Here is a 17,228-nt window from a genome sequence, read left to right on the forward strand (position 1 = left end):
TTAGAAATGCATATAAAGAAAGAATTTGACCGTTGCCTCACCAATAAATCTTCCATGGCAAGTTGATATTTTCTTACGTATGCCTGGAACTCTCTTGCATTTCACAGCATCAGTGCACAAACAGTGAGTCCAATGAGAGAATTCTATGACTGCACACAAAGTAAGATTCTATCTAGCTAATGTCACAGCACTGAGTCAAAAATAAACTAGGTTGTTTGATTTGCTGCTTAAGGCCCAGTTTTCTGAAAGCCAAACGCTTTAACTATCATGCTGAGTTTAGAATTATTCCATTTCGTAGGGATGACATTTACTTGTGTTGTAGGAACCTGCTTTGTCACCACAAAAAGAACACAGTGCCACAGGGCTTGCCAACAGGAAAACACTGCGGTCACAGTATACTGCTTCTCAAGCCCAGAACCATGCTTTGAAACTCTTCAGTTTAGATAGAGAAAATAACAATTTATTTCTTCCTGGTTTTATGTGTTCTGCCCTTTTTCCATTATGAAACACTGAGAAACCAACTAGCTTCCAACTAGAATAAATTTAAGAAAATATGGAGAAGAAATAGCTTAACGTAAGGTAAGAAGATGTAGCCAAGGTCAAGTTCTGCAATTACAGTCTTGTACTGAAGTCAATTACAAACTTGTTGACTAATGTGGAAGCCGATTCAGCTGCCCACCTGGATGTTGAATACAGTGCTGAGAAAAGTACATTTAAATCATAACATCTATTTTTCTGTTGAATTTAGTTACTTGGGGGCACTAAACTTAGAATCATTATTCTAAGGTATTTCATGGATTAACAACAAAGGTGAAATCCTTACTGCCTGCCTTTTTAACGCCATCCTTTTTCTGAACAAAAGAAGATATGTAAGTTGGAAAGAGAAGTCATTGCGGTCCAGCTTCTCAGATTGTCTTTACCATGCTGGGGATCATAATTATTTAGAAAGGCACATTAAGCTGTATTATATTGTTTAACACATGCTAATTCTATATGAAACACACTTGATGACGTTTTGAAATATGGTTTGATGCTTTCTTGCCCTAAGACAGAGTTCTTTGAGGGAAATTGAATAAATAAAGCACTTACATTGCAGTAACATAAATATTACAACAGAATACATAGGGGAAATAATACTTCTTTTTATGGGATGAGAACCAGGGAAGTTAACCTGCAACTCCCAAACCAGCTGACACACAAGGGCCCTGCTAAGAGTACACACACAAGAGCCTGGCTGCAGGGGAATGAGGCACCGGCTGCCGGAGCTAGCTGTGCCTTAGGGCCGCCAAGCAGCCTGCCCGGGCCTCCTCCGCACCAGTCCTCCCCTCGACTCGAGGAACCAGTGCCAGCTGCTACCTGCTCCTCGGCTTCCCCTCTCCCTGGCTCCCCAGGCTGTGTTCTCAATGTCTTGTGGCTTCCAGCCATAGAGTCATTTTGGATGATTAGGGTCAGGAGAGTTGGCTTCTTCCCTTGGCTAGTGCAAGATTCTGCATTAATGTTCTATACTGAAGAATGAAATCACCGGGAACTGGCCACCTTCCCAGTACTGAATTTCACCCACAAATGCACCCACTGTCAGACTATAAGCTACTGTCTTGCTTCCTACAAGCAAGAAATATTCGTACAATATGCACTATCTATTTATTGAAGTCTAAGCTTTATGCAGTTTTAACTATACCTGTACAAATAATAAGCGGTATTAAAAGCAATAGTTCAATCACTGCACAAGCAGCAAAATGTCAGATTATATGCTGAAAGGATGCATACAAAAGTATGTATTTTACTAAGTGATTCTTCAAGAATTACAGCTAATATTGTTCATTACAAGAATTACTTGTCATTGATTTAAAGAGAAGCATCAGGATACTAAGAAAAATAAAATAAATCACATTTCAGTTTCAAACAATGAGAAGGGGGAATATTTAAATACAAAACATCTGGTGATGTATATGGGAAAGTAAAAAGGAATCTCTACAGACCTCAATAAATGGTTCTAATTGCATCTGGATGCTTTTCTCAAAGCCTCCAAACATGCTGTTTGAATACTTGCTCAGTTTGGTATCTCACACTGCATTATTTTGGAGTTTGAAATTTATGACACGTGCACTTCTAATACTCTAATTTATTTAGTGTGAACTGCTGCAATTTTAGCAACATAGTTACAACTACATTAGTGATTCTTTTCGTATTATAGATGTTGATAAAATAAAATGTTTTGGACTCAAGAACAAGTCTCCTTAGCATGAAAACTATGCCTCTGAAGTCTAGCATGTCAATATGAGACTGTAACATAATTTGTAACACCTTTTTTGCTATATAAACTTACTCCACATTTGACTGTAAATGCTATGGAATACATCACACCAATGTGTCTCTTTAGCAGTCTTCTCTTTATAATTAGCACAAATTTCTGTAGCTAAATCATAGAATTTGAGACTGTTCAAAGAAGTTAGCACCCACTGCATACATGCTTTAAAGCCTATGAATCCTACCATTCTATTTTATCTGTACTCTTATAGCACATATATTACAAAAATAATGGACACAGCAGTAGTTGCTCTCTGGCACTCTTGTAACTGATTTTAAAAAATTTTTTTTTAAAGACATTTCTAAGTAGATGACTGTAAAATTCAAGGTCTTGACTGGAGCAGAATATCACAGAATCAGCGATCTAATCTATAGTGAAATGATGAACAAGTCATTTAAAGTAAGTCCATGGAAGAATCAATATATTTTAAATCCCATTAGGCACCTGCCTTAAATTTTGCTCTCATTGTAGGATGAACTTCACCTTCCACCCCAAAATGACGGAATATGCACTCACTGTTACACCCCTAGAACAGCATATAAATGGGACTGAAGCAGTACATCCCTTTGTATTGCCTCCTGTGAGCAAAAGTGTTCTGCAGGTTTAGGAATTCCAGTAGTGTTACATTCACACAATATGGTACTGTGGGACTTCAGCCTCAGATGAAATGTGCTGCAGAAGTGGGAAGTACAGAGGAAGGTCCTGGCACAGTAGCACTGCCAGCAAGCTCTGTTATTTGCTGATATCCAGGAGGTCTGTGCCCCTCATCTCTGTTTAGCAGTAAAAGGAAATTATGCTGATGAAGAGTGACTGATTGCTTAAGTGTACCAACCTTAACGAGAAGATACTGGACTCTGGTGTGCTCCTGCCTGCAGGATGATCTCATGATTTGACAACATCCAGACCACGTTACTAAGTGTTATGTGGTCAGCAGTGTTTTGCTGCAGCAATCCCATGGGCACGAATCTACAGGCCCACTTCAGTCCATCAGTCAAAGGTTTTATGATGTAACAAACTTTGCTTTTCTTAAAAAGAAACAAGGTATGTTGTGCTGTATCTGCTTTGACAGCGTTACAGACTTGTTTGGTCCTTTTGAAGGGTTCAGCTTTTCATTAGTTCTTTCTTCCATATGCTTTTCTCCAACAGATTTCCAAATCTAACTAAATAGGCATGGACTAATATCCTGTCTCTCACTATTGCTATTCAAAGAGCCCCCTTTCCTAACCAGGGGTCTGAATGGAAGGCTGAAAATGGAATTTTCCTTTGGAATAGGACTGGAAATTTCCACGACAGCTGGAAGTGGGATACAGGACTGAAATCCTGTGTTTTGCAATGGATTTGGATATTTCAGAATAATCTTTGACTATTAAACTGGAAAAGCTGACCTGACCTTAAAAACTTTAAAAAATCCAAAACAAACAAAGAGTGAGAGAAGGAAATAGAAGGACTTTGGTATTTAAGAACATCCTAATACAGTACTTATGGTAAAGGAGCCAGTAAAACTGTGGTAACAGAAGTTACTGTGCTTTTTAAAACTGCAGCTGAACAAAGACTGAACCTAAGAAAATTAACTGGAGCTTAATGCAGCTTGTCAACAGGAGCCTTCTCACTGTATTCCTTTCAAATTCTTGCTGTCTTTACTCTTAACCAATTTAAATGATTTTAGTGAATTGACCAATAATTGTCTCACTGAGTTTGAGGAGATATAAAAAGAACAGGCCTATATAGTCACATTCACAAGGTGACCAATATCGATCATATGAATATGTATAAAGAATTGTATTCTCTTTCAAGAATATCCTGCAAGCATCATTTTGTGTAGTATCCCATATACAACGCTACATTCAACAGTAGATGTGCCTTCAAAATGGGAACAGCCAAAGGCTTGGAAATACTTGCTTTTCTGGTGGCTTCATCTGGCCAGGAAAACAGAATATACCTTCTAAAACTACTTCTGGTTTACTGCAAAAGCCCTACTTTTTAAAGAGATCACTTTAGAAAGGAAATTTATTTGCCATTGGGTTTTCCCCATTATATTTTTTTGTCTAGTGTTGGAGTGCATGTCACAGGTATTTTAAATATTGTCAAATCATTCTTAATGCCTCTACACATTTTCTACTTGTCAGTGTCCAGGAACCACTTCCAAAGGTTACAAAAAAATCAAAAAGCACTTCTTTTTGCACTCCATACAATTCAGGTCACCTCCCAAAGGCCTGCTCAAATCCTGCTTATTTCTCACCAGCAAAATGAAAAAGAGGAAGGCACCATTTTAAGGCTAGAATAAAACAGGTTTCGTTCGAAACAGCACTGTAAAACCTTCTTTAAAAAAATAAAATGCAGCATGATGGAGGCAGACAGGATGCAAACACCTGTGTTTCCTTCTCAACTCAGGTGCAAGTATTATCCTCCATTTGACAATATGTTGCAAACCAGTAATTTTCAGAGTCAAAATTTTATGAATTGTGAGTTTATTCCATGCACCTAACTTCATCTCATAGAAACCATTCATACTGCTACCCAGTAATTCGGGGTGCACTAAAGCATTCTAAACTTAGTTTCCAGAGTTACTAAATACTAAAACCAATTCATAATAGCACCAAACACACCTGTCATAGATTAGTGATTTACTTGATAGTACATTGTATTTAGAGCTTCCTTTTCTGGACAGCAGTAAGTAACAGTGTGGTTACCTCCTGTGGTAATTGCCCACCCCACTGTCTCCACTTCGTGAAGCGATAGCAGGTTCCTGGCTGCCTAACTTAGCCATACCACCCACAGCCACCGTATGTTCCACACTGCAGGTTAATAAGAACAGTTTTTCACCTTTCCCTCCCAGAAACAAATGTCAGCATGGCTTAGAGCCATAAGCTCTTTATTTAATATTGAAGCAAAACAATACTAACTTGACCATAGTGCCAAAACTTGACAAAATATCCGGAGTATGAAGTTCTACTCTATTTCATTTTAATTAGTGTCCTTTGCAATTAGATGGATGATGAAAAGCACATGGGGACTGCCAAGATGAATCAAGGACATCTGGTAACTTTAACATTTCAACATGAAACAGAGTAGGTATGTCAGATGCTCTTATGTGCTGTTTGAAACAACTAAAAAAAAATAAAATATGATTAACAATAATTTAAGAAAAAGACTATCTAAAAGCTTTTGAATCTTTTCTTGGACAGCCTTTATCACTGTTTGCCACACAACACTAATGTGATCACACATCTTGCTGAATTAGCTGTTACTTCCCTAAGATACTGTTATAATAGGAATTTTTAGAATTGAGATCATATTACACTAAGATTATCTAGAGAGTTTCTTAGAAACTCCAACTGCATCTGAATTACTAGTGAAAAATAACTTATCATGAACTTAAAACTGCTTTTTTGATACTTGCATGGATACGCATTCTCTTGAGGCTTGTGACTCACTGATGATGCAGTACACACAAACCTAAAAAAATAAAACCAAAATCCAGCAATGACATCATCAGCTGCAACTGTGGGCAATATCTTCAAAAAGAACTGCAGTGTTTTCTACCCCTCAAACCCACTTGGCATTCCTGAATAAATAAATGTTACATTGAAAAAAATATAAATTGTATATAGACTGAAAGAAATTACTTAAGAGATATTCTTTCAGGAGAAGCTATGCAATTTTTCTATGGCTCTAATAGCTTTTGGCTGTGAAAGACTAAGACTAACTCTGACAATCGCATTTTTAACTCTCAGGGCTTTTACATATTCACAAGATTGCAATGTGATCAGTCAATACTGTTTCCGGAAATATTCTAAAATTAGTTTGGCTCCGAAATAACAATTCACCAAACGGAAGACAGATTTACAGCAGCACCTGACATGCAGAGCTAATTACTATAATGCAGAGAACAACACGTTTCAGCAAGCTACTGTCCTGGTTACAATCCGTTAAAACTCGAGAATATTTTTGCCTGTGATGTGGCCATTTTTCAAGGTATAGCTGACATTAAGGATATCGCTGCCTCCCATGTGTACAAGCCATTTTAAATGCGTGGCAATTATACCTGTTGGTTGTTGGTATTTATGGACTTGGTAGCTCTGAAAATAGCTTTTCAGCAGCAATGAAAAAAACAAGGCAAAATGCCTTTCACAAATGAAAGACATTTATTAAACAGCAGTGGAATATCAACTACAGTTTGTCTCCCACTGACTGGGTGTAACTTTTTTTAAGTTTCATTTGGTGCAATATCTCCAGCTACTTATCCTCTTCACCAGGACATTGAATGCGTAGATATCCTGTAGTGTATTATTTATGAAACCACGTAACTACTCATATGCTGATCTCAGAGAATCACAGAATGGTTTGGGTTGGAAGGGACCTTAAAGTTCATCCAGTTCCAACCGCCTGCCACGGGCAGGGACACCTTCCACTAGAGCAGGTTGCTCCAAGCCCCTGTGTCCAACCTGGCCTTGAACACTGCCAGGGATGGGGCAGCCACAGCTTCCCTGGGCACCCTGTGCCAGCGCCTCACCAGCCCCACAGTACGTGCCAGAAGTTTTATTGCTAAGTGCTGAAGTCGGAAAATGCGACCCGCAGCTCCCGTTCCTACCCTTGACCAACCACAGCGCTTCCGCAGAGGACATTTCTGCTGACATTCCCTGTGCCGATTTCCCTCACGCTAACCCTCTCTGGTTTCCGAACCGCTCTTCAGAGCCTCCGCCCGGCAGCAAGGAGAGGCCGGGCCGGGTCGGGTCGGGCTGCCCCCAGCCCCGCTTACCCTCCGGCCCCGTCCTGAACAGCGAGCGGGAGCCTGTGAAGGCGACACCGGCGCCGGAAACGATGAGCGCAGGGAAATCCTGAGGCAGAGATTAGGTAACAGGGAATGTGCTCTCAGGTTTCCTTCGGGTTCCTGTGAGGAACCTACGCGTCTGGCTGCCTTCGCATGACTCATCACATCGGCGCGGCTGTCAGAGCGCCTGCCTGCCTCCCTCAGCCTCCTCCCGTCCTTCTCCGCCCGCTCGGCTACGCTGCCGTGCCGTGCCGTCCCGCCGCGGCCGAGCCTCCCCTCGGGCCACAGCCCGGACCCCGCAGCCCCCTCAGCGCCGGCCGCGCCTCCGAGGCGCGCGCGCCCCCTCCCTCTCTCTTGCCCCCCCCCGTTTCGCGTCCCGCGGCGTGCGCGCCCTCGCAGGTCCGGCTCGGGTGCGCGCGCGCAGGCGGGCAGGCGGGAGGCGGCTGGCGGCGGGCAGGGAGCTCTCTGCGGGCGCAGTGCTGATCCGCCGGCGGGCGGCCGGGAATGCGAAGCAATGGCCGCGGGCGGCTCGGGCAGCGGCAGCGCGGAGGAGAAGAGCTACCGCCGCTTCCTCGAGCTGTTCTTGGGCGAGTTCCGCGGACCCTTCGGGGTAGAGCCAGAGCCGGAGCCGGCGCCGGCTCCCCCCCCCGCTGCCGACGCCGCGGCCGCCGCTGACGAGGAGCCGGTCGCAGAGGGAGAAGCGGGAACGGCCGCCGAGACGGAGGAGAGTGAGGGCGGCCAGGGCAGCGAGGGCGGCCAGGTCGACGCCGGCGACCCTCAGCCGCCCGCCCCGCCGCCGCCTCCCCCGCCGCTGCCCTCGTTGCCCCGGCCGCTGTCGGAGTACATCACGGAGGAGGAGGTGGAGGGCGAGTGCCTGGACCTCTGCCTGCAGCAGCTCTACAAGTAGTGAGTGCCGGGCTGGGGAGCCTCCCGTCGCGCTGAGGGGATGAGGGGGGAGTGGGGTTGAGGGGACCCCCAGGCGTGGGGCTGGGGGACACCCCGCGTGTGGGGGGAGGCGGGCGCTGGGTGTGGGGCTGAGGGGGTCCCGCCTGTGTGTGGGGCTGAGAGACCCCCCCAACCCCTGTGGGGTGGGAGGTGAGGGAAGGGTGTGGGGATGAGGGAGACCGTCCTGTGAGGGAAGGTGAGGGCAGGGTGCTCGGGGAAGGGAAGATGCCCGAGGCAAGGAGTTAAGGACTTTGGAGTTAAGCTGCTCGGGATCAAAGTGTCCTGCTCTGTCCTGTTTCCCCCTGCCCAAAAGACGCCTCTGCTCTTTGCTTCCCTCCTTCCCTCTCGGCGGGACAGGGAGGGAAGAAGCAAAGGGAATAGACGAGGGAGAGCCCCGAGCATCCATCTGGAGAGCAGCTTGCCTGGGGAGGGAGAGCGGTGGGGGGAATGTCTCACGCTCTGGTGCCAAAGCAGGAGGGGGATTTGCCTGTGGTTGATTGTACTGAGGCTTGAAATTGAAATGTTCCCTGCGTGAGGGTTTGTAAATGGGGAAACCTCTGCCAAGAAAGAAGGAAGGGGAGAGAACAAGAGGCAAGGAAAGAGAGGCAGTCAGTCCCCTTTCTCCCCTAAAAAAACCTCAAAAAACCCCACATGGAGACACCATGTATTTACAGACTAGGGGAAAAAAAGGAGTGGAAAACCTTAGGAAAAAGCCTTAGGAGGAAGCTATCCATAATCATGGGGCTTTTTCTACCGTCATATGGGGAAAGCCAGCTATATTCTGTTCTGTATGGAGGCAGTTTCCAGATCTGTGCTTTCTAAAGGCTGGTGCATAAAAAGAGGAAACAGATGGGATCTATTCCCTGTGTGAAAAGTCTGTGGACTCAAACCTAAAGATCAGTTACCAGTGCCTTGTATTGTGCTCAGCTTTGGCTTTGAAGGCTTGAAATAGAAATGGTTGTTAGCGGCGTTTCTTTAGGAACCTTTTTAAACTGATGCCACAGGAGGAGACAGATGAACCTGTGAAAATATGCACAGCACACCGGGGAGCTTTCTGCCATTGAGCTGATAATTGTAATGAGAGGTGTTACTCAGTCGCAAAAATAAATAAATAAATAACCGGGTTTTACAACTGCATGGTCTGTTCCTATTCAATTCTCATCATCGCTCTGCGTTTGTGGACGATAGGGATAGCACAATGATAGCTGCAGAGGACAAAGCTCTCCTATTCACACATGCTCACCCTGCCACCTTTGGAAAGTCTTTGGAAAACAGCAGCAGCACATTTCATAGGATGTGGTAGAGAGGAGGGAGGCAAGTCCCTTCTGCGCATTTAGAACATGTTTGCTGGTTTGGGTTTTTTTTTATTTTAACAGACTTGTGAAATCAAAAGTCAGATTAGTGTAAAGTTTTAGACATAGAGCAGATTACTTTAAAGTATTATTAAAAGTATATCTATGAAATTATTTTGAAATTGAGTTTCTCCCCTGTCCCCTTCTCTCTCTGCGTGGCCCCACACCCCAGGACAGCCACTTTGTATTCCACAGTTTCTGAGGTCCATATTAATGGATGAAATTATTAAGCACAAAAAACCCCCCAACAAAATCCCAAGACATTTTGAGAGGATTCTTTATATAGAGCTAGCACTTGACAAGTTGTGGGGTTTGGGGTTTTGTTTGTTTGTTTTTCAGCCTTTGTATAGATTGTTTTTTTGGATGGCTTCTGAATTCAGCATCTCTTTGGCTTGTTTATGGTAAAATCAATGCAGACTTCCTTCTAGAGGCACATGTATTATGACACAAAAAGCAATATCTACCTCAAAATTAAGGGAGGAGGGGACCATATTGTAAGAAAATTGTTTTCCAGAGGCTTAAGTATTTTGTCAGTGTTTGGAAAATACATTTTTAAACAGTAAATTCATCTTTTAACTGAAGATTGATAGACATTGATTTATATCTACCTAATTGCAAAATGTAACAAATTTTTAAAATATTAGAAGCCAAATCTAATAACTTTTAATACAGAAAGCTAAACTGAAATAGCTTTTCTTGAGTGATGGTGGGATCTGAGGTAAGTGCAAATACGCAAAATTATTCTTCAGATAAAGTATTGTATTTTTAGCATGTTCTCCAGTCACCAGAGAAACTTTAAACTGTCACAGGATTATAAACCAGGAAAAAGTGGAATGTCTTCCCCCTTTCCAGCTAAGGACTTGACTGGTCAGATGATTTCTGGAGATGGGAAACTTCATGCATATGGGTGAAGCTACTCTAGAGCCAAATGGTTACGATAGTGTTAAAAAAACCCCAAACAAAACACATGAAAGCTCCTGTGAAGGGGGATATTTTATTGGTATGTCATTAGCAAGAAAGACTATATTGTAAAGGCATGTTTTCTGTAACTGTAACTATATATTAGTCAAATGACTGGTTTGCATTATATGTAGCATGAGGATAAAACCCATTACTGAGAAAAATCCAACAGCTGTTTTTCAGCTATTTTAAGCACACAGCTTTAGTTCTTTTTGAGGGAGGTAAGACCATCTCAGAAATGAGAACATATTGCCAATCATGAAAGAACACAATAGTTTTCTGCCACTGTGTAGGTCAGTGTCAAAGAATTGCTATTTATGAGATTTTTCCTGCTGTTTTCTGAAAGACTCATGTTCCCCTTTGAGATTTCAAGTTCTTGGTTTCTTTCTAGAGAGAGCATATGCTTGGAAAATTAGATTAATGTAATCTTTATATCTGTCTAAATGCCACAAAATGTGTACTGTGTACTTTCTTGGTGATCTCCAACAGAATGAAACTCATCAATAGGATGTAGGTTAGAGGAAAGAAATAATTAAAACAAAGAATAACACTTGATGAATTGCACTGGAACATTGGCTGAGAGCTTGAAAGTTCATTTTGTGGTTATCTTCTATAGCATGTTGTTCAAGAGAAAACTATATAATTTAAATAGTTTCTATGTAGAAACAATAAATGCTAAAAACTAAATCTGTTAAATATGAGACCCCATTGCTTGTTTCCATTGATTCAGAGTAGACCTCATTTCTGACTTATTTTGAAGGAAGAAGTTACCAACTTGATGTAGCAAAGCTATATATCATGCTCTGTTCTTCTCCTCTTCCTACTGATACTTTTATTAAATCAAATGTATTTAAAAAGCTGGTTCTTGACAAGACATCTGAAAAACTAATCCACAAATATGTCGTTGCTAAGAGAGGAGAGGGCCAGACTTAGTTAAATAGTGCACCCTTAGTGCACAAATTTCTCTTCCCTGTAGAAATGAAATAATTTGAGAAATTCAGTAGTATATTGTTCTTGCTTTTCTTTTTCTCTCCTTTTTTCTTCCCAGGCTTTGATGGGAATAGATATATTTGGTATCATTTGTAGGCTCAGGTTTACTTTCAGTGATTTTGGTGGTACAATATTTTGCTTTCAAGTATTCATTTAGAAACATCTTTAGCAAGCTTAGAAAGTGGGCCTGTTGCTCCAATGTTGACATTTACAAAAGATGGTGAGTAAAATAAAAATTATATTTATTGTTATGTCATCTCAAGTGCTTGACTGAGGCGCTGATGACAACATGATTATTTTGGGGACTGCAGAAATCTTGCTCTGACTTGGAATGTGAAAGGAAAATCTTTGAAGCACTGCACTTTTAGATTACTTCACAGAATACTATGCAACATTCACTGAATATCATAGATCCCAAGTTTCAGATTTAAAATGCAATGTTTGAAGTGAGGTTTTTTAATTAATTCTTTGTTTGTTTTAAGGAGAGCAAATATTTTTGTTTAGGTTTATGTATTCCCCCCAGTGTTGCTATGAAAAATAAAGAAAAGCAATGTAGGCTCAACCTTTTAACACTGGAATTATGTAAAATGTGGGCAGTAGAAAAGAATGGAGTTTTAGCCCCTCAACTTGCAGTTTTAAGCTAAAGAGGAAGAACTTTTCGTGGTCATTTTACGTGAGCAGAAATCTTTTTTTATAAAGTAAGCTCTTAACTTGAAAACAATGTTTCTCCTGCTGTCTCCATCACTGACAAGTGAAGAGACTGTATCCTCTCTCCCTTTAAAAAGCAGATGTGCAAGTTTTTAACTTGCTTTCTTAACTGCTATTGTATGAAAGCTGGCATTGTTGTCACTGTAAATTGAAATTCCTATATTCCTAGATTAGCTTTCTCAACATCATATTAAATAGGCTGTGATGTTTTACTCTTTTATAATGTGTCTTTTATCACCTATTCTGTTGATTGCAATCTCAAAGCCCTTTTAGGAAATATAATTAACTACTTGCCATGCCTAATATTAATCACAAGGGCCAACAAAAAAGAAAAATCATCCTTTTTAAGATGGTACTTGTTTCATCATCTTTTGTGAGGTTTTATGATGGAAATGATCATAATGGCCTGTGCTCACAAGAAATGACGGGAGTAGCTATTGGTTGCACCTGTTTTGGGAATTTTCTAATGGTTAATGAGGAGGTTTGACAAAGACCATTAAAATTCCCACCCCCAGCTCTGCTGATGATTTGGTTCTACACCTTGGCTTGGTCCAGGGAAACACCATGAGTGTTATGGCCAAGGAAGGGGAAGGGAAGTGAGGCAGGTTGTAGCCATAACATCTCACTGGGGCCCCCTCCAAAATTAGGAACCTCTTTCTGAGGGTAGTTACTGAGCCAGCAACAGTGGCCTGGAGACTCATTAGTGGGCATCAAGCTCTGCTGCTAAGGGGTTATGGCTGCTAATGTTGGCGTCCTCAGACCCAAGGGTCTAGAAATCATAGTGCTTGTCTGTAAAGAACTTCTAAATCATCTGACAGAAGCATATGCAGAAAGTTGAGAGAACTTCAGTATTGTTATTAATGCCTTATTACTCTTTAAAAGAACCTACTATGAAATTCAACCCATGTATTGGATGATGGTGGTGTCATAGCATAGAGATGAGCACATTCATGCACATTAGAGTGGAAATGCTTATAATCTACAAATAGGTGGTATTTAATGATAACCATTTTCAAAACATAACTAATGGTCTACACAGTGAGAGATTCTTTACGTTGCTTTTAAGGCATATTCAGTTCATGCTCCCACGCTTTTAAGAACACTGAATCAAATCAAATATTTTGATACTCCTGTTAAAAAAAGAGTATCAGCTAAAATGAGCTATTTAAATTGCAGATTTGCTTTTTGTAACGGTTAACATATATGGTGACATTTCAAAACTTACTAATTTATGATTAAAAGGATGCTGAATTTTTCAAGTGCAATGGTGACTAGGCTGGGAAGTTGCTTTATATAGCATTAAAAACTCATTCTTAGTGAACAGATTATGGAAATATATTCATTCTAGTGCTCTTATTCCAATGAATGTTGCTAGTAGTACAACAAATTAAAGGGAATTAATTTTGTTAGGAGCTTTTTGCACTGAGATTTTTTTTGACCCAAGAGCAACTTGCAGAGATTCTACTACTCCTAGTGAAGCTGTTGGCTTTTGCATACAAATTGATTGAAGAATTAGATCTGTGCTAACACATTCTTTTTTTGGACCTTATATAACTGCTGTTGAAACTAGATTGAGTTACCAAGAAAGAATGTATATGTGAATCTGGATACTAAATTTCATTTGTGATATCTTATAAGATACTAGAACCCCTTTGAATAGCTGAAATCTTACTTGCCATCTTGTAAAACTACTTTTGACTCTCTATTTTGGATGTGATGAGCATGTTAGTCTCAATTTCTTGAGAGAATTTGTTTAGTGGTTCTTCTTTTTTTGCACAAAACACTCTGCTTAAAATTCCTTATTGCAATTACCTTTGACAATCGTGGAATATTTCTCCACCTGGACTTTGAAGAAAAGATAGTCTGCTCTGTCGCAGAAGGTATCTACTCTTCTCACAGAATATTTAAAAAAAAATACATTTTTATGGATGCCAAGGTCAAACTTTTAGTTTGCTTTACAATGCGTTAGTAGAAGTTTCAGTGCTTTGACTGCTCTGTCACTGGTGTGTGCTCTCATTCATTTTTTGTTGTCTTGCTAAATTGCTTCCGTGATCACATTAAAAGCAAAAGCAATAGGGCATGTAGTACACAGATAATGAGAGTTCTGTTTATTCCTATATTTGATGTCACTCTGAAATAATTTCTGGCTGTTCTGCACCATTTTCTTTCTTCACATTGTTTGGCGCATACAGCTTTCCGGTTTGTTTTCTCCTGGAATGTATTCTCACTGGCTGGGAAAGGTGTGTGATAAATGAGATGAAACGGAGTTAGCGCTTTAAAACATGAGATGTTCTTTGAACCATGCTGCAAGACTGTCTTATGCAATGCAGTCATGATTACGTAATGCAGATGGTTATAAAAATAAATGTGTCCTGGACAAAATGTGTCCATGACGTGTTAGAAAACTGTGACGTGCTACTGAACTGGAAATGATCATTGCTACATGTTAGAGTGTAGGTCCTGGTCTTTGAAATCTTGTTCTAAACAAAGTCTTGAAATCAAGCACTAAATGAATATTCTAGATTTCTCTTGTTATAACATATTAGTGATTAGATAAAATGAATTGTGGATGCAGATTGTGGACCTGTGTTGCAGAAACATTTCTGCTGTGCCTTTGTACTTCATGAATAAACCTTACCCGCCTTTAATAAGGCATTTTATAAAGAAGCAATAATCAGAGTCATAAATCAGAACTGCACGGGAAAGAGCTGCCCTTGGGTACTTCAATAATTAATACAGCAGTTAAACGAGTTAACTTGATTGCAGGATTCCCTCAGTTTATGTTTATAGTGGATGGAAAACAGCTAAAGGCAACTAATGATCAAGTAACTGAACCAGCATTTTAAGCTGCAGTACTGCTCACCAGTCCTGAGCTCTGTGTGCAAGCAGTTGAAAAGTTTGATATTTTTTGGTGGTAGAGCAGGATTAAAAAGTTGACTGGTATAGTTTGATCATGGGGAAATGGGCTTGGATGCTGACAAGCCTGAATTGGGAAACATTTGTGCTTTATTGTAGCTGTAATTACAATAAAAGTAATATTGGATTAATTTGGTAAAATTGTGGGTAGCTCCTGAAAGTTAATTTTGTCAGAGGATATGATTTTGAAACTCTTTTTGCTGCCATTTTATGATCCAGTAAAGTCTGTTAAATTGTACCTAACATTTTTTTTCAAGTTTAGTTTCTTTTGCTTTTCATTTATGAGAAAAAATTTGAGTACTTTCTCTCACTTGAGAACATGATTTTTTTTTCATAGGCTCTGTACTTCCATCATAGTGCAACTAAAAATAGAAGCAGTGTATAAAAATAGGCCTTGGCATTTTAACTTCTTGGCACTGTCTCTAGGGCTGTTCCTTTCACCTCAGGCTATGACCTTCTTACTGAGGTTCAAAAATCTGAAATGAATGTGGTAAATTATTCCTTATTAGTGTTATGAACACTGTACTCTGCATGTTATATTAATTAGCTTCTAGAGTGATTCGTTTACTTCCAGTCCTACCTTGAAGTCATAGAAGGCTGAAATTCCCATGGTCTAGTTGAGAATTTAACGAATAGTTTTGTGGGGTTTTCTTTCTGTTTCTCAAAAGAGAAGATATAAGGTAACTGTATTTGTTGTTCTGTGTATACCAGCTTTACATGCAGTGAGCTTTTTCTCAATTAGACATTGCTTGATTATTTTTTAATATCATTTATCAATGCTATATATATGATAGTATTGATAAAGCTCATAATACAATTATTTTTTTAATAAGATATTTGGTTTATTAGTTTATAATAGATCACCTGAAAATTAAGGGAAACATTCAGTTCCTAATGGAATGCAGGAGTCCAGTTAAGGACAGTGGAAAACTATCTAAAATTCCCACCAAATAAGCTAATGTAAACTAATGGTACACACATGTACAGCGTGATATATATTTTAAAATAAAGCTTTTTAACACCTTTTCTTATAAGTAGTGTCATTCTGTTTAAGTCATCTAGCTGTTGTGTTTGAGGCAAAACTGATGGAATGCGTGTTTTTATATATAAGGGTGCCTATCTTTAAAGAGTCTGTGCTCTCCGGTGGCTTCTTACCTGTTTCTTTTGAAAAGCTGAGTAGAAACCGAAGTGTTAGGTAAGCTCAATATTTCTAGAGATTAGGAGGAACACTATTGTTTGGGGAACAGATATGCCTTCTGCTTGCAGAGCATTGGTGCATTGGGTTGTTCTTAGTTCTGCTTTCTTACTGGAATGTACTCCACAGAGCATAAGGCATGTATCTGTTATAAAATGAACTTCATCTCTTCTTTGCACTCAAGAAATGTGATGTCAGAATTTAGAAGAAAATTAATTGGTCCTAACCTTAACATTCAAATTCATTTGTTGGTGAAAGTGACCCTGATATAAATACTCTGCTTAGTCTGTGTTAAATTCAAAAAAACTTCTCTTATAAACAGAGATCTTGGATTTTTACTGAATATTGTAAAATTTTGACACTTGGAAGTGATTTCAAAGTGGTGCTTGTACCTATGATTCCTCCATGATGGCAGATAGTAGTAACTATTAGTTTTGATGTGACCAAAAAGGATGAAATTTGACCTATATTCATGTATTTGAAATCTAAAGAGAGAGTGAGGTATAGTATTTGTTTATGATATCTGATAGATCAGAAGAAGGAACTCTCCCTTGTCTAAATAATGCGTATACTTTAAAAATGAAAAATAGTGTGAGGTCTTTTCTCTGGCCTTTAATCTTTTACCTCAAAGGCACAAACTGTGTAAAATCCATTAAAAGAATCCTCTTCCATATAAACAGAGGGTTAGAGTTGTCACTGTAACACTTGTGCAATTCCCGTTGAACTAAGCGGACCCTGGCTGGGCCTGTCTGCCCAGGCTACTTGGTTGGAGAGGAGAGCTGAGCCAATATTAAGTAATCAGATCCTCTTCCCTAGTGTATTGTGCATTTGAGAATGAATTTTAAGTGGTTTAAACTTTCCTCATTGGCATTAACCTTTTTTGGTTTGGCTGATTGTGAATGACCCGAATGATCATATAGAATATTTAAAGTCTCACTAATTACATTTTATACTAATTTCAGAAAAACATTTTTGGATATTAGATAGTATGGGTTTAGCACCTCGCAAAAATGAGTTGGTGCAACTCACATTCACTTTGGTTTTGCAAGTGCTGATGCTGTTTATGACATACGATACAGTAAT

At 40.1% G+C, this 17,228-nt stretch overlaps 1 protein-coding gene across 1 annotated transcript in view; it reads left to right on the forward strand.

The window, feature by feature from the left end:
• The first annotated feature begins 7,593 nt into the window (after window positions 1-7,593).
• The window catches only part of PPM1E (protein phosphatase, Mg2+/Mn2+ dependent 1E), a 66,937-nt gene continuing 57,302 nt past the window's right edge, over window positions 7,594-17,228 (forward strand). Inside the window, exon 1 of the mRNA XM_030472915.1 lies at window positions 7,594-7,985. Coding sequence (XP_030328775.1) covers window positions 7,594-7,985 — 392 coding nt within the window. The remainder of the gene's footprint in view (window positions 7,986-17,228) is intronic.

The sequence above is a fragment of the Strigops habroptila genome, assembly GCF_004027225.2.
Source record: "Strigops habroptila isolate Jane chromosome 13 unlocalized genomic scaffold, bStrHab1.2.pri S16, whole genome shotgun sequence".
Classification (NCBI taxonomy): domain Eukaryota; kingdom Metazoa; phylum Chordata; class Aves; order Psittaciformes; family Psittacidae; genus Strigops; species Strigops habroptila.